This window comes from Carassius auratus, unplaced genomic scaffold (assembly GCF_003368295.1).
Source record: "Carassius auratus strain Wakin unplaced genomic scaffold, ASM336829v1 scaf_tig00000254, whole genome shotgun sequence".
Classification (NCBI taxonomy): Eukaryota; Metazoa; Chordata; class Actinopteri; order Cypriniformes; family Cyprinidae; genus Carassius; species Carassius auratus.
The window spans coordinates 20,509-39,284 of NW_020523286.1; the positions used below are offsets into that span (position 1 = coordinate 20,509).

General features: G+C 36.8%; 2 protein-coding genes across 2 annotated transcripts; both read left to right on the top strand.

The window, feature by feature from the left end:
* Window positions 1-951: 951 nt before the first annotated feature.
* Window positions 952-7,889, top strand: LOC113068837 (dolichol-phosphate mannosyltransferase subunit 1-like). Its single transcript, XM_026241687.1, has 9 exons — window positions 952-1,130; window positions 1,313-1,412; window positions 1,518-1,551; window positions 1,630-1,706; window positions 4,811-4,836; window positions 4,999-5,094; window positions 5,265-5,333; window positions 7,199-7,313; window positions 7,551-7,889. Exons 1-9 carry the CDS (start codon window positions 1,000-1,002, stop codon window positions 7,653-7,655), a joined length of 753 nt encoding a protein of 250 aa, XP_026097472.1. The 5' UTR covers window positions 952-999; the 3' UTR covers window positions 7,656-7,889.
* A 164-nt stretch (window positions 7,890-8,053) lies between these two features.
* LOC113068836 (activity-dependent neuroprotector homeobox protein-like) lies at window positions 8,054-17,239 on the top strand. Its single transcript, XM_026241686.1, has 4 exons — window positions 8,054-9,352; window positions 12,237-12,352; window positions 13,137-13,229; window positions 13,355-17,239. Exons 2-4 carry the CDS (start codon window positions 12,245-12,247, stop codon window positions 16,160-16,162), a joined length of 3,009 nt encoding a protein of 1,002 aa, XP_026097471.1. The 5' UTR covers window positions 8,054-9,352; window positions 12,237-12,244; the 3' UTR covers window positions 16,163-17,239.
* The last annotated feature ends 1,537 nt before the right edge of the window (window positions 17,240-18,776 follow it).

The following is an 18,776-nucleotide window of genomic DNA, read 5'->3' on the forward strand; positions in this document are numbered from 1 at the left end:
GTATATTGTTGAAGGCATATTACTTTCAATGTTTCCATTCCTGTTTCTTGACCTCTTACCTATGGTTTTTGTATCAAGTGTTTAAAAAAAATGGACTAAGCAATATGTTGCAAGAGCAATACATATTTTAATATGAAATACACTGTGATATTATATTGTCTTTTTACATATGCAGAAGTGCTGTCCAAAGTATTTTATAGAATTATACTAAGTGAACTGGTCTTTTGTTTTTGTGTTAATACATGTTTATGCAAACCCGTATGAAATGAACCTGATAAAGATCATAAATGAGACTCGCCTGAGATCCATCAAGCTTCATCAATGAAATGGTTACTATTCACATTCACTGAAAAACAAAATGAAATAATGTTTTTAAAAAAAACACTTTTGTTTACAAAAATACCAATTTAATAAGCCTAATTTAAGTATGTAATTACTGTCTGTGTAATTACAGCAGTGAAATCACGCATCATTTTTTAAATGAAATTTTCTTTATGTAATATAGTTTCAGATAAACCAAAAGAGTATTTTATGGAGAAACCTTTTATCTCGATGTAAATTATATGCCAGTGAAATGAATGATATTGTTCATTTTAATAATTGTCAAATGAGCCACACACCAAAAAAAAATAAAATAATAATAATTAGTTATCAATTACAATTTTTTCCCCCTGGGTGTGTTCATTGTAGCGTTAATTGTTTTTATAATAATATTGTATTGGTTTCTTGTCTCAAGATGTTATCCCAATGTGCAATGTATCGAACATACAACCTTTGTGAAAATTGAATCGATTAATCCTAAGGGCTCGTGACTAAATTCTACTGACACACTGCACTGCTACTGTTCAAATGTCCAAACAATAGTTGGATTTTTTTTTCCACTCACAGTATTTGAACTGGTAAAATATGTGCTCCGGAACCAAAGGATGAAGCTAGTGTTTTCAACGGACAACGTACCTGATGTAAACATCCGGTGTCCAATACGTCGGAGACGCCAACATGGCGAGCAGGAGAGGAAATGCGAAGACCGCAGAGCAGTCTGACAAGTATTCTGTTCTGCTGCCAACCTACAACGAGAGAGAAAACCTCCCATTGATTGTGTGGTTGCTGGTGAAGTACTTTGGCGAGAGGTAACGTTAAGTGTGTTGTTAATTACAGTCAATGGGCGAGAACCTTAATACAGCAGACTGCTGAAGTTCTAATGATGAGCTGTCAGTGACATCAGACTGATCACATGACTGAGTCTCGTAGATTCACTTAAATATTTAGTTTAAGAAGAGCGTTCTGATCAAATGGCCGTGTTTTAATGCAGTGGATACAACTACGAGATCATCGTGATTGATGATGGCAGTCCAGACGGGACGCTGCAGATCGCCGAGCAGCTGCAGAAGATCTACGGCGCTGACAAGATTGTGAGTTGTGCACTATAACATAGACTTTAAGATTATAACAGACAACACATGACTGACAGAGTGAAGAAAGAAATCATGAACATCTGTCTTCTCTATTCTTCTTAGCTCCTGAGACCGCGAGAAAAAAAACTGGGATTAGGTAAACTGGCTCACATCTATTTATACTTCTCAGAGCTAAGTTATAGTAAAAACCTGATTAACGTTAATGTCATCCCAGGAACGGCTTACATCCACGGCATTAAACACGCGTCAGGAAACTTTGTTATCATTATGGATGCAGATCTCTCACATCATGTAAGTACTCTTCCACTGTATACTGTTTTGTACCTCCTTGAGTAAATACTGGTATTCAATACTTCATTAATAAGAGGCTACTTAATAAAAAAGATGCCAACAAAAACATATCTAAAATATACTGTCTTGATGTTGTTTCTACATTAATTTGGAGGTTCAGTGTGAAATTATGACAATATAAATATGCAATTAACATGATTAATTACAGAAAAATGTAATATATATATATATATATATATTAATTGTTTAACCTTTTATACATTTTAGATTTCAGTTTTTCTAATTTTATATGTCTAATTTTATTGGCCCCCTTCAAATTTTCATTTCGATAATCCAGACCTCAAATAAAGCTAATTTAATAGCTTTTCCCTAATCTAAAAAATACTGAATAACTGAAAATATCTGCATGTTCTTCTATTGGATATAGAGTACAACATGCTAATGAAAAAACCCCCCACAACAAACGGATTTACTGATTTATCTTATTTTTTATTTTTTGTCCCTAAAAAACTTTGAGATTCTTGTCCTTTGCATGTTTTCAGCAAATGGAGCAGGCCATTGTGTTACACATACTCAGTTTGCAATCTGTATGTAGTGCACATTTGTTCCACTCCTATGTTAACGGATTAGAGCAGGGCTATTCAATTTGCCTCATTTGAGGTCCAGATTATCAAAATGACAATTTGAAGGGGCCCAAGGGGGTGGGGGCCGTCTGGATCTCTTTCTAGGGGACCTACAAAATTAGAAATTAAATTAAAATCTAAAATTTATAAAAGGTTAACATTAGTGCTGTCTGACAATCGATTAAATATATATATATATATATATATATATATATATATATATATATATATATATATATATATATATATATATATATTAGTGCTGTCAATCGATTAAAAAAAATTAACTAATTAATCGCACAATTTTTTTAAAATTAATCGCGATTAATCGCAATTAAAAGACTGAAACTTTTTGGATATGTAAATGTAAAATGTAAATAATTAATGTAAACTCAAGACAAAGAAACTATTTAAATTCAAAATATGATTGTTTATTGGAATTTTTGTTTAACTTGTAACACAGATTTTCTCATGTAAACAACATACCTGCAATAAACCATCAATATCCTCCAAATTAACTGTTGGCTTGAAAGCCATATTTATTACAGAAATAAAAACACAGGCATGTAAGTACCATTTGAATTTCAAAACAATCAATGCCAATAAAAAACAAAAATGATTTCCATGTTGAATTCTAAGTGGAATGCAAAACAATTCCAAAGTATAGTCATTGCCAGTGCTTTAAAGGGGGCCAGTATGCACCAGTACTCAGTACCGCCACTTCCAAATATAGCTCTTGAGCGTACCGCCACCTCTCCGTGCGCCCAGAACGTGCTTGTAGCGTGCCGGTATACGCTCATTTGGACATCTGTTTTAATAGAGGTTTTAATCTTTTTGCCGATTTTCAGAGCGCCCTTCACAATGCAAGCTTCCTAATTCATCCCACCCAGAGCAGAAACTACATTACCCATTCACCCTTAAGTTATACAAGTGAATAGCGCATGTGTCGCTTTTCCCACTGTTAAGTGTCAACAACTCAACGTGGCCGGAGAAGGTGTGTGAAACTCGTTGTGAGTTATACTAAAGCAAAATCTTGAGTATTTATTGTCTGATAAACATTAAAAACTGTCTGCGGAGGTTGAGTCGTCCTGCAGCCCCCGCTGGCTGCTCATTGGATGCAGCATCTTTTTTCTAAGTTCTAAAAAAATACCGTAGACGGCAAGGCACAAATTTAGATATTCATTTATCTAATTAATCTATAGCCTATGCACAAAGACAATATGATCTTTTTGTCCCCTTTTTGTTTTAAAGCTTGATGAAGAGAGAGAGCGCAAGTTGCTGCAGCTGCGAACAGGAGTGATTGACAGTTCGCGGCACTGTGTACAAAAATACTCCGCTACACAATTATTTCGTTATTTCGTTTAAGCTTATTAACGTTAGCGTTACAGAAATGTCTGATTTACGCACTTTTACAGTCATTGTTTTTTTTTTTTTTTTTAAACAATGACATTTGAGTTCATGATTTTAATGTTGCTGTTTCTTGTGGCAGACTGAATGAAGAGTAATGTTTCTTGTGGCAGACTGAAGAGTAATCCGGCAGAGTTTTATACTGAAACTTTCCGTCTAAAAGTCCTTCCTTGGTCTTATCCATATTTCTTTGCACGTTGAACACACATAGGCCACAACTGGAAATAAAAAAAACTGCAACCGCGTTAATTGCGTTATTTTTTTTTAACGCGTTAAATATTTCAAATTAATCGAATGCGTTAACGCGCTAATTTTGACAGCACTAATATATATATATATATATATATATATATATATATATATATATTTTAATCACACATTTTTCTGTAATCATGCTAATTGCATATTTATATTGTCATAATTTCACACTGAACCTCCAAATGAATGTAGAAACAACATCAAGACAGTATATTTTAAATATGTTTTAATGGAAATAAGCAGCCTCATATTAATGAAGTATTGACTTAAAGTATTTAATCATTAAGTTAACATTTAATTAAGTTAAAAATTAATAGATTTTAAAACAATCTTCACATAAACTACCTGTATAAATTGTATATGCATATACTATAAAGATTACGATCTTTATTCAAGCAACAAAAGTTAATCAGCGTCTAGAGCAGTCGAGTGATTTCCCTTTTTCTTTTGTTCTGTAATTTACATCATTGACAGAGTTCAGCAGGTTACAATTGAAAAGCAGCACTTTAAAACCTGAAGCACATAACACGGATCTGACATATCTTCTCCAAACTCTTTGCGTTTTTTTAAGACTACGTCTTTTAGGACTACGTTGATTTTTACTCCCATTTGGCATTAATTATTTTTAAGAGAAGGACCTAAGGACCACCGGAAGTGTCATGAAAATCGATATGTTAAAAAAAGTGTTGGATAGCTTCAAGCATGTTTACTCAGAGTTTTCAGGAATTTAAAATGGATCATTTGATCCTGTTTTCACTAAATGAAAACTTCAGGAGCATTTGTGTACATTAAGTGTTTTTTCTTCTCCTCTCACAGCCAAAGTTTATTGCACAGTTCATTGAGTAAGTCATTTTCTTTCAATTACCTTATGCATCTGCTGTTAAAATACATTTTATCTGCTCATTGTATCGTGTAGTGTAGTTTTGCTATAAAAGCATTTGCATGTGCAATTTTGTAACGGCCACTTTCATAATATTTTTTGTTTGTTTGTTTGTTTTGTTCAGAAAACAGAAAGAAGGAGGATATGACCTGGTGTCTGGAACAAGGTACAGAGGAGACGGTGGTGTATATGGATGGGATCTGTGCCGGAAACTGATCAGGTGTGTGACTGGAAGCTGCATTTTATAATAATACCCAGCTATATAGAAATATTAGAAATTTGAGACTGCATCAGTTACTGTCATATATACACACACATACACACAAATAGGTCAGGTATAATTTTTCATGTAGAAATTATTACTGTTTTGTAATGATTGTTTCATTTTAGTCGAGGTGCAAACTTTGTAACACAAGTGCTGCTCAGACCAGGAGCATCTGATCTTACGGGGAGTTTTAGGTAAGGTGGTAATAAATTAATCATTTGTTTTGTTTTTAAACCATGTATATATATATATATATATATATATATATTAGGGCTGTCGCGATATACCGGTATTGACGATAACCGTGATAATCAAATAAACAATTATCGATATCGTGTTAATTTAGTGTATGAGGATATACCGGTATTAGTGACAACCACAATATTTAAAATGAACAGTTCTCTTATGATAACCACCACATGTAAATACTTGGTAACAGTACCTGGTTGAGTGCCCAGGTGGCAGTATCATGCCTTAACTCTGACGCCTGTCAAACAAGAAGACGATGCAGCACTCGCAGCTACCAGGCGGCAAGGAACTCGACCGGAAGTTGAAGTCGGCTGCGTGCCGCCATCTTGTAGCAGAACTTCACTTGCATTAGCATCCCATTGACTCCCATTCATTTTGGCGTCACTTTGACAGCGAATAACTTTACATCTGAGGAGTTTAAAGACTCCATTTGTCCATTATTTATTTCTAAAGATACACGACAATGTATAGAGGGCTCCATTACCTTCTATGTTACATTTTGGCCCTGTAGAAACAGTTTTTGTAAAAATAGGCTAACGATTGCGTCATAACCACTCGTCTCTCTGTCGCATTACCGTACAGACAGGAGGAGAAGCTCGCAGGCAATTAACTTAATATGACGTACCTGCGTTACATTTTAAAATACTATACAAAATAATTAATCAGAATACTTACTCCTGCTCACTCACGACAAAGAACTCCCCGCTCAAGCTCGCCGTCTCTGCAAGATTAACGATGGCAGTTTGCACGCACAGCCACTTAGAAGATTTACATCTGGCAGACAGGTGACTGACGTCGTCAAGCTTCGTTTGAGTCTGCGCGTCAGAAACGGAAGTGCTAAAAAACGCTAAAAATAGGCTTCACTTGTCTTGTCTCAATTGAGTTCCAATGGGGTCACTGTGTCCATTTCTTTTACTGTCTATGGCAGCTACTCTGAGGAGAGCTGTGTTCATCAGAGAAAGTTGTTATTATTTTACTAGTCATTGACTGGGAAATATAATATAACCTATTAACAGCGGTTTTCTGTGTTCATATACTTAAGTAAAGGGTGATTATTTTAATAAAATGTTAAGTTGGTCACAGTGCCATGCACTTAATGCCTCATCTGTGGTCATTCTTCAATAAGGTTCATTAGTTAACATTAGTTAATTACATTAGTTAACATATATAAATAATAATAAACAATATTTCCACAGCATTTATTAATCTTAGTTCATGATAATTTCAGTATTTACTAATGCATTGTTAAAATCACAAGTTGTGTTTGTAATCATTAATGTACTATGAACATTGAATAACTCGATTTTTATTAACATTAAAGATTAATAAATTGTTTAATAAATGTATTGTTCATTGTTCATTCATGTTCGTTAATACATTAATGTTAACAAATGGCATCTTATTGTAAAGTGTTACCATTAATATTTATTCATCATACTGTTGAACTTGACAGTATTTTCTCTCTTGTTATTTCATAAGAGCTTCAAAGAAGACAGAGAAAGACAGATTCTTGTGCCCTGCGTTTATCAGTATCAATATTATGCTCGTTGGGTGAAAAAGAAAAACTCAATAAACAAAGTAAAAAATAATTTGACTGATAGCTTCCCCACCCCAAGGTTTCTATAGATATCATGATATACCGACATCGTGATTTCTTATGGCCACAATAACTATATATATATATATATATATATATATATATATATATATATATATATATATATATATATATATATATATATATATATATATATATATATAATCAATCAAAATTGTATTATTGTCTCCTGTCTTGTGTTCTACATTTCAGGCTTTATAAGAAAGAGGTTCTTGAAAAACTAGTGGAGCAGTGTGTGTCAAAAGGCTATGTGTTCCAGATGGAGATGATTGTCCGTGCTAGACAGCTGGGCTATACTGTTGGAGAGGTCAGCACGCATCTCTCATTCCACATTTCTTATAAATCTTGTTAATAATTTAATTAATAAAATATAGTTTAGATTATACATTTATATAATAAGACTGTGAATTGTATTGCTGTATTTTACCAAACTTTATTTAATACATGCATTCATTTATAAATTCAAGTTAAGTATCTATTTCAGTGTAGCAGAATGTGTTGTTTTATGACTATCTGAAAGTGGTCTCGTCTGTCTATTACACAGGTTCCTATTTCGTTTGTGGACCGTGTTTATGGAGAGTCCAAATTGGGTGGAAATGAAATTGTCTCCTTCCTGAAAGGATTGCTCACTCTTTTTGCCACTACATGAACTTTGACATCATTTTAGCTCATGTTTAGTTTTGTGAGATATGGTCAGCACTTATCACTGCAGTCAAGCTGGAATTCAAGCTTTCAAGTAACAAGTTCATTACAATGAGTTGTTTGTCCTATATCAGGTTACAGTAGTGTTTGGATTGGACCAGTTTACATTTTCCATTTAGTTTGGTTAATTACATTAAAATGTAAAAAAAAATCTACATTTTAATAAAAAGGACCAAACTGACAGAGATTATTATTATTTTTTTTTATATATATAACATAAAAATAAAAGGAGTGTTTTATAGCATAGAACCAATATGGGTTCCCCAAAGAACCTTTAGTTAAGTTCTCAAAATAACCTATTTTTTTTTAGGTTGATCACTATAAAGAACCTTTCTTGCAATGGAAAGTAGTGCCATTTTAGGTAGAGGTAGTGCCTAAACACGCTACTGTATGTAAATGGACCCTTTTAAAGGCCTGAGAAGCATTTTTTGGCTATAGAGATTTATGCTTTGAAATAAACATTTACTGTTTCAGCAATGTATTTGGACATTTTCAACTGGAAGTGTTATAAAATAATTTGGACTTGCAATCAGAACGGATGAAGTTGCATTATGCCCTTAATTTCACACATAAGTCTACAACAGCCTAGATCCTAAGAGCTACTGCCATCAATCTCTTGAGTGTCTACCCTGTCTTATTGACATATCCAAGAGGAAATATTTTATTCTCTCTCTCTGGGTGTAGAGTGTTATGTCCTAAATGACACCCAAACTAATGTAATGCAAGGAACTGCTTTGGTGAGTTTGATGTGTGCAACACCAAGGGGGTACTAACTCCAGAGCTCAAGGGCCAGAGGGTGGGGGAATCACCATGGCTCACAGTCTGCAACCCTAGCACTTCACATGCAGAAGTAGTCCCGGTGAGTTGCGCATGAGCCGGTAGAGCGCCACCACCCGAACTCAAGTTGCTCTAATGCTGGCTGAGTACTGAGGCACTGTATACATCCGACTCTCTGCGGGGGTAGATGCCAGATGCAGAATTGACGCATACGCCTCTATCCAATCAAGTTTCAGCCGATGGCGCCCCCTATGGGTTCATTCCATGCAACTGCACCCAGGGGCTGTTTACACCAATTTCGGAAGCATGTAATGAAACATTTTATGTGCGCACAGACACACTTGTGCATTCCAGGTAATCTTAGAATCGGGGTAAATATTGGATTTGTGGTCGTCTGACACCTCTCCCCACAAATCCCCCCCCACCCACCGCCTCTCACCCTCAGTACAATGCTTTTTTTATGCTAATCAAACACATATGTCACTTCCGCCCCTTTTCACACGCCATTTTGGATAGTATAGGTACTGGACCGGTTCGTATTGTTTAAGTGGATGGCGGATTACGTTAATTGCTGTCAATTACACCGTCATCGTGCGTCTTCTGGACTGTGCATCATCGCAAACGCAGCACGCGCTCAGCGGTTCGCGCTCATTCTCCCTCCGGGACCCCCGTAGACCGGCACAGACTCTGTTAGATTAGTTGCAGCAGCTCGTTCCCGGCAGACAGACAGCTCTGGGTCGGCCCGTGACAGGAGTCGAGCTCCCTCTTTCGGCGGTGTGTGTCCGCCCGGGAAGCGGAGGACGAGGCGCTCGGTTCGGGGGGCGGGAAAGTGACATTACGCGCTGCCATTTGCGGAGCGCGGGCCAGGTAACGTTCAACTAGCTCCCCGTTTTGCGTTTGGGGAACGAAACCGAATGAGAATTAACTAAGAAACCACTCAGGAGACTCAGGTGGCAGACCTAGCCAGTTGTTTGTGTCATACAGTTGTTAAACAGTTCTCTGAGGTCTTGAATTAAAAATAAAGTTTCAATTGATTTGTTCTTGACGTTGTAAGTGTGCCTGTTAACTGATGGTTTTATCACTTACCGTTTTAAGTGTAACTAAGGGTTTTATCATTCACACATACCACTCACTCCGTTTGCTCAACTCATCACGAAAAGCTCGCGCTGCAAGGAATCAATCGTTAAAGGGACAGTTCACTAAAGATTAAAAAAAAATGTTTATTCGCCCTCAGCTTCTATGACTTTATAATATAAGCTAAAGGAAATTTTAATCATAATGACTGCCTCAGTTTTAATTTTTGTAAAAAAAGATGCACAAAGTGAATGTTGACTGAGGCTGTCATTTTGTCTGACATCTTTTGTTTTCCTTAGATAAAAGACAGTCGTGTATAAAACAGTATTAGGTTGAATAAGTGAATTTTATTTTTATTTTATTTTATTTTTTATTTTTTTTGCGCTTAATCACCTTTTAATTTACGAATCAGTTCAACCCGTGTGGTTTTACTAATAAGAAACCAAAGTTGGCGCTTGTAGGATCGCAGTTGACATGTCAACAAACCAAAAAGATCAATGTGTGACTGTGTCAATTGGTCAGTTGTTTTCCTCGTCAGTGTGTTGTCATACTTGCCTACTAGATTTTGCTCTATATTTGTAATGATTGTTGTTCTTTTAATGGCAAGTTTTTGATGAAAAGGTGATGCTGAAAGTATTTACCAGCAGCAGGTTTTTCTCAACACAGGATCCATGTTTTTTGGAAATGGATGGCCATGAGGCAGTTAATTAAAATATTACAGATATTTTAGTTTTCTGTTTACATGTGTATGCAAACCAAGTCATCTGTATGCTAGGAGATCACAAGATAACCTCCACCCAGAGCAGACACTGCAGATATGGCTCTCCTCACACTGGCCTCTGCTGCTGCCTCAACAGGAGGCGCCATTCCAGGACTGTAATGCAGAAGCCTTCACAAAAATGGAGCGGAAAAAGGGCAGGCAGAACAGGGAGAGGCTTATATAACATGGAGGAAGAGCTGTCCTCTAGCGCCATCTAGAAAGGATGGGAGAAAGTCAGAGGCAATGAGGAACGCCTAACCAAAGAGAGAGAGCCCCTATTCAGTGCCGAAGTGAACTACTGCTCTTTGTTCAAGCAAGGTGCACTGTATGATGCTTGTGATTGGTGACGCCAAGAGCTGATGCAGGTTTTCCGTGAAGGCCAGTCAGATAGGTACATGACCTTTGACCTTAGCTGAACTTTGATCTAATTTTTGCGGACTGCTGTGGGATCGGCCTGGTTTAGTATTGCAGTTGTGCATTTTTGGCTCTTCATGTACAGCATTCGTTAGAGCACAGATCTGCAATGCTGGTACTGTAGAAAGTTGGCCACAGATTCATTGGATGCGTGTGTGTTTTTCGGTTGTGCAATCGTATTTTGAGTTGGTGCCATCCCATAGACATCAAGTGGTGAAGCACTTGTACTTGGTGCTTGGAAAGATTTAGCTTTTGCTTTGGTATTACATGTAAAATAGATTTAATTTATATTCACACTACTATTGAAATGCAGACAATTGTTAGAGTAAAGTTGCACCAGAAGTGACAGTATATTTCTGTTTCAAGTAAATTGTTCTTTTGAACTTTTTTTCTTCAAACAATCCTGAAAAATAAATCATAAAATGAAGAATTTCCACAAAAAATGTTAAGCACCACAGCTGTTTTTGCAATAATAATAATGATAATAATAAATGTTAAAATAAAATGTTAATAATATAAATGTAAAAAAAATATTTAAAATGTTAAAAAAAAAAAAAAAAAAGGATTAACATATTAAAGTAATTTTTGAAGGATCATGTGACACTGAAGACTGGATTAATAGTGCTGAAATTCAGTTTTGCTATCACAGGAATAAATTAATTTTAACTTATTAAAATAGAAAATATTTTCTATTTCACAATATTACTGTTTTAACTGTGTTTTTGATTAAATAAATGCAGCTTTGGTGAGCATAAGAAACTTTCTTCAAAAATGTTAAAAACATCTTTCAGACCCCAAACTTTTGAATGGTGGTTTATTTTAATATAATTAAAGAGAATTGTTATCTCATAATTAATAATAAAAATAATTAATGAATTAAATTCCTTTTTAACAAAACATGGAAGGTTGTCAGTTTGTTTGGATTAATTATAAACTATCACATAAGTCTACACTTTTTTTTTTTTTTCTTCACCTCATAGATTGACTCTCCTCATTTTCAGTGACATCCTCGTTTGTAGAAGTACCTTTGATGATAAATGCATGCCACCATACAAAGGCCGCAAATTAGTTTCCTGTTGTGAAACGACTGTTTGGAATTTAATTCATAAATACATTTGTTGGTTGTGGCTTTTGATGAAGTAAGTTTCCAAACGCTATTGTAAAATAAGAAAAGTGATATTGCATTGTGTCAAAAGTAAGTTGGCTTTTTGCTGTCTGCATTTAGTATGCAGCTCATTTTCCCAGGCTGTGATGAGAAAGATGCTCTCTGATTCATTGGTTTTACTTTCGACCTTTTCCTCTCCTAATGACCATTTCTTTGACATGAGCTTGTGTTTATGATTTGGATTAAGGTGCATTTAAACAGTCAAATTGATAGTGTCACAGCGAGATGTATTTTAATATACTATTCATGTATTATTCATGTTCTCTGAAGTCACTCAAACAATACAAAATGTGTATTATTCATTCATGATCGCAAAAATGTGATGAATTTATTTTCAGGTGGCAGAATGTTTCAACTCCCAGTGAACAACCTCAGCAGTCTAAGGAAAGCTAGGAAGAATGTGAAAAAAGTGCTGGGTGACATTGGCTTGGAGTTTTGCAGGGAACACATTGATGTAAGTACAGTTCTCTAACTAAAATGTCTTCATAGACAAGAAGTACTAATTAAAAAAGTTCATGCTCCCTATCGTGGACCATTTGAGTCCCCTTAAGACAATTCCAAATGGTTGAGTGTTTTTGTTACATTCTGTGTCACCATGTTACCAATAGCTCTGTTTGTATTCTTTTACCATTCATCTTCTAACCTTAAGTCTAAACAGTATTTTTTTTTTCACAATAACACATATGGAGCAGTTTCTTTAAATTAAGAAGTAGGCACATGTGAACATTTGGTATTGAGATTGCCATGAATAAAGCCGCCTCTCTTGTTTTGGATAAATCCACTTCTTTAGTTGCCTGACAAAATTACCATATCTTCCACAAGTTCCATTTATCCCATATATTCTAAAACAATACCACAAAGGAAATCTGTGTAAAGGTGAAATATTTGTAATAATTACAATAAAAGGTTTTATTTTATGATTTGTGTCTGATCAGATAAATTGACATTGTGAATATCATTGATTTATAATGCACATTTTGGCCATTACATTTCCTAGAAACCATGCCTAGTATCTAGTTGCTTGCTATACAATAGAGTTATTTTAATAACATATCTGACTCAAACCTCAAATACCAAAGTTAGGAGGTTTAGAATTTTGTTTCAGTTTGTGTGAACTGATTGATGCAGTTCATTAGTTTTTTTCAGTCTTTATTCATTTTACACTAAAGTACATGTGCAAAGCATTATAAAAAGTCTTTGTAGAAGAAATTTTTCAATGTATTCTTTTTCCCCTCCAGGACTATAAGGACTTTGTTCCCAATGAGTTCTACATTAAGAACACCACATGGGATGATGTGTGCATGTGGGATCCCTCAATGACCAAATCACAAGTGAGTTATAACTTAAATCTTACTAGAAGACAGGGGACGCATTTTTTTATTAATAATTTGAGTATTTTTTTTAAAACCCATCTCAGTTTATTTTTTTACTTATTTGTCCTCTTTGTCTTTTTTAGGAGTACCGCACAAAGCCGTTCTGTTGTTCAGGATGTACATTCTCCTCCAAGTTTTTCTCCGCCTACAAGAGTCACTTTCGTAATGTGCACAGCGAGGACTTTGAAAACCGCATTCTCCTTAACTGCCCCTATTGCACTTACAGTGGGAACAAAAAGACTTTGGAGACACACATCAGACTGTTTCATATGCCCAACAATGTCATGCGCCAGAATGCAGGAGGACTTCAGGGGGCAGGGGTTGGCTTGAAGGATGGTGCTCGTTTGGATAAGACACGTGACAATATAGAGCAAGCAGTGTACTACTGCAAGAAATGCACTTACAGGGACCCACTGTATAATGTGGTGCGAAAGCATATCTACCGGGAACATTTCCAGCACGTAGCGGCACCATATTTAGTGAGGCCTGGTGAGAAGACAACACCAGCCAATGGGACAACTGCAGGCTCTGGAACAGGAAGCAATACTGATTCTGGTGGTACCAACAGTACGAGCACAGGCATCCACTGCAAACGGTGCCTCTTTGTGCCTCGCACCTATGAAGCCCTTGTGCAGCATGTCATTGAGGACCATGAGCGCATTGGTTATCAAGTTACTGCTATGATTGGACACACCAATGTTGTGGTACCTCGGGTGAAGCCTGTGATTATGGTGTCCACTAAAGCTCAGGGTGATAAGGGGATTATTGGTATAATGCCAAAGGGTACCGTCGTGACTGGGGTACGGCCTTTATCCGCTCAGCAACTGAGTCGTATTGTTATTCCTAAAGGGAGTTTGAACTCAAGTGGGCTCCTGTCGGGTATTCACTTGAAGCAGGGGGCATTTGGTCTGAAGCCTGGGACTACACAATCCTTGACCATTGGGGGACAACAGGTGCAGCTTTCAGTCCCACAGCAGTCTCAAACTAGCAAACCACAGCTTTCTGCTAGTCTTCGTAGTTCAGTTTCTGTATCATCATCCCCTTCCATACTGAAGATCCCTCAACTGAACTCCCGAGTTCAGGCAGCAGCTACTACGGTGTCATCTGTTACTTCCAAGAAAGGCGACTCTGTCATCGGCACGTCGTACACTCAAAAATGGAAGATCTGCACCATTTGCAATGAGCTCTTTCCAGAAAATGTGTATAGTTCGCATTTTGAAAAAGAGCACAAAGCAGAGAAGGTACCAGCGGTGGCCAACTACATCATGAAAATTCACAACTTCACTAGTAAATGCCTATACTGTAATCGGTACCTACCTAGCGACACGCTTCTTAACCACATGTTAATACATGGCTTATCTTGCCCGCACTGCAGGGCCACGTTCAATGATGTGGAAAAAATGGTGACTCATATGCGAGGGGTGCATCCCAATGAATCTGTTGGGCCACGGACAGAATCCCCACTTACATTTGACCTCACGCTTCAGCAGGGAAATCCCAAGAATGTCCAGCTGATCGTCACCACATATAACATGCGGGATGCCCCAGAAGAATCGGTGGCATTTCATGCCCAAAACAATACATTACCACCATCATTGCAGGGGAACAAACCGGTTATGCCACCAGTCCCAAAGATATCCCTAGATTCCTCAGACGCCATACCAGCTAAGGGTACACTGCAGACAGCCGTACCTTATAAGAAGGATGTAGGCAAAACCCTTTGTCCTCTCTGCTTTTCAATTCTTAAGGGACCTATTTCAGATTCTCTAGCTCACCATTTACGTGACCGCCATCAAGTCATACAAACGGTTCATCCTGTGGAGAAGAAGTTGACCTACAAATGCATCCATTGCCTTGGTGTCTACACTAGTAACATGACCGCTTCCACGATCACTTTGCATCTTGTGCACTGTCGCGGTGTCAGCAAAACTCAGAATGGCCGACCTGCTCCATCCGCAAGAGTTGCACAGGCCCAGGGGGCTGGTCTCAAACGTGCAGGATTAGCAAACTTCGACCAAACTGAGCCAAAGAGACAGAAGTCTGCAAGCGATGACCAGACTGGGCAGAGTCCACCACTTTCAGCTGACAAACAAGATGAACCTGTAGTCTTTGCCTTGGACCCAAAGGGTTATGAGAATGAGTCCTACGAGACACGAAAAGCTTTCCTCACTCAGTACTTCAACAGGCAGCCTTACCCCACTCGCCGAGAGGTGGAGAAGCTTGCATCCAGTCTCTGGCTTTGGAAATCCGACATTGCGAGCCATTTCTCAAATCGAAGGAGGAGATGTATGCTGAATTGTGAGACCTTAAACACTCGGGTCCTGCTGGGATTTAAAATGGAAGACATTACAGATTTGCAACATCCCATGAACTTTGAGTCAAAATGCTATTTCAAGAACCATAATCATGAACATAAAAGACGAACTACTAGATATCGGATAGGCCGATCTTCCAATGCCATTCGCTTACGGCAAAAAGCTACAACCAATGGTGACCTGCAGCATAAGCATGGGACACTAACAAGGGTTTCCGCCAAAGCCTCACTCTACTCCAATGGTCAAAAGGACATCATAGGGAGTAACTGCAATGATTCAATAAAGAGCACCTTAAAGCCTGGAGCACTTGTCAATTCTGAACCAATTGCTGTGGACTCTGACAGTGATAATGAGGAGAATGTGCAGACTGCACAGTCACTTAGTAGGGACAAACCAGAGACAAATGATCAAGTAGATAACAGTGACTCTGACATCAGGGAGGACGCTCACAGTGAAAATGGTTATGGGTCAAAAGACTTGTTAGACGAAACAAAACTGCAAAAGGGAGAGTGTCAGTCAGGTATCACAAACAAGCTTGAACAATCAGAGACCCAGTTAACCAAGCAACAGGTCTGATTTTGGACAGGGTTAATAAAATGCACATGTATACTTTTGCGTTATGTTTGACCTACACCAACAATGCTGCCTCATTGATCTTCTAGACCTTGGTTACGGATAGTAGCTGTAAGGTTCTGCTTTTCCCTCGACTCCTAAAGCCATTTGAGAAAGGCAAAAAAGTCATATTTTACATTTTGAAATATGAAGATGAATTAAATTTTTGAATTCGAAGCTGGGGTCAGACTTTCCTCAGGATGTAGGTAAAGAAAATGCTCAACATTTACCAAACAATAATTGATTTGTCTTCAGTTTATGATTCTTTAACATAATCCGAAACATAATTGTTCCGCCATTATTGTGAAAAAATTGAGTGTTTATTAGAGTCAACCGGTATTCTTGGATTTCATGTTCTCATATAGTATCGGTAGTGTATATTTGTACAGTCTTTTAGATATGTCTAAGGAGATGTGTAGGTGTACTCACTGATGAAAATAAGATTTGCTATACTTTTTGTGCTCATGCTTAATGGTCATATGTTTTACTTCGGTTCACATAGATAATGGATCTGGCTTCAGTGGCTGTTTTTCCTGTTTACTTTTATTAACAAAAGTATAACACTTTGCTAAAAAATATATCAAAGTTTAAATAATGCAAAATAAAAGAACATAATCTCTTGCTCTTGTTTTGCCTGTTTGTAACTGAAGCATCTTTTTTATAAATATGTATGTACCATCCTGTAACTTGTTTTGCTTCCAGAGCAGCTTTTCGTACATCCACATTGCCATATACGCTTACGTTAGGGCAAGTTAAGTTGACCACTGTAGCTTTGTGCTAGTAGATTAACCTGTGTTTGCTTCAGCCTCTGCTGACTTTTCTTTTTCAACAGTTACACACTTTTTCTCCTCCAGCTGGGCTTCTGTTGTGACCTGGGGTCCAGAATGAGCTTCTATTTTCAGTCTTTCAGCTTTCTGTACGTTTACATTTTTTAACTCAAGTTTATGTTGTTGTTGGGTTTTTTTTGTCACCTTTATTCTATTTTTCTTTGTCTCTACAAACATTTCTGAACAATAAAGTGTTGTATTGTCTTTCTTATAATGGTTCTAACCCTGGTCAGTCTGTATTTTCTTTCTTTTTTGCCGTTTTGGTCTGCTGCAAACTACATGTTTCATGGCTGACATGTTTTTCTTTACTTTTGGGGACTAATATTGTAAAGTATGGTGTATAATATTCAAAAAGATAATATTTTATCATTTAAGCAATGGTGTTTGAACATTAGATTTTTTTTTTAGCTTATTATAGCTTTTTCTTTATGAAAAAATATTTCTTTATGATTCACAACCCATTTTACTGCTTTAATATAACATCTCTGAGTAAAATTGGATTTTTATTCACTGGATTGTTAAAAAGTGTCTTTAAATGACAAGTGGAAAGAGGTAATGGATTGAAAAACAAAAGAGGCTTCTACTTTTAGGTAAGACAAGATTGTCCCAAACTCAATGAAATCTATGCCATTCACACTAAAGAAAAGTTTTAGCACTCTAAGCGAATTATGTCATTTGTGACCCTGAGGTCAAACTAGTCATGTCTTTAAAAATAATTTTCAAGAAGGAATTTCAAAATGGAGGGATGATATGAAAGTGCATAGTCGCTCTTAAAGAATGACTTCTTTCCTGCTATGCAAGTCTAAGGGAAGGAGAGTAGCATGTGTGCTCCAGTTATGTGGCGTGGGAGGGTTTGGGACTGAGGGACCGAGGCTGAAAGGAGACGTTCTGCAACAGGCTGGCTGATGGATGTCTATGATGTCCACAGAGCAGTACCAAAATGGGGGAGGAGAACATGAGAATGTCTGTGGGAAAACTCTATAGTGCCCCCTGCAGCCAAAAAAGAGCTTTGCCACTTCTGATGGAGAATCCTGACTTCATCTAATACTGAATCAATGTTTGTTCAGCTGAAATCTGATTTTTCATTCGAGCTATTCTGTGATGGTGATGAAAGTATGAAGATGAATTTCGATTTTTCGATTAATACGTTTTTTTTTATGACATCGATTCAGTGTCGATTCTCAAAAGCCGTGAATCGATCTTTTTTCCGATATTTATTTCAGCAAACATTTAAAAGAAGATTTGATTAATGTGAATCTTTTCATTAGTCTTGTCCACTAGATGTCAACCTCTTACCTTGTGCAATCTGTCACAAAAGAAAGTCTGTCAGTCATTCAGTGCTGATCACTGTTGACAAGAAACAAGAACAAAGCGTGATTGGCAATGCTCAGCTAAAATTTAGTAGGCTAATACTACAAATATGTGGAAGCATTCGACATCACGCGTAAAGGCGACATAACAAAACAGAAAAGAAAAAATCGATCTGAATCATACCTATTTATTGTAGCTAATCTATAACTAAAGTTTTAAATGAACTTTCATTGTTACAAATGAGTAATAAGATATAAAATAAGAAAGAAATATTGCCTTGAAATGAACTGAAATAAAGTGCTAGAATTCTTAAAAAAAAAACATATGCACATAACAAATAAAATAAATTGCAAATATAAAAATAAAGCTAGTTCAAAGTATTAATAAATATATTAATAATAGTACAAGTCTTGTGTCAGAATGCTGGATTCAGTTATAAC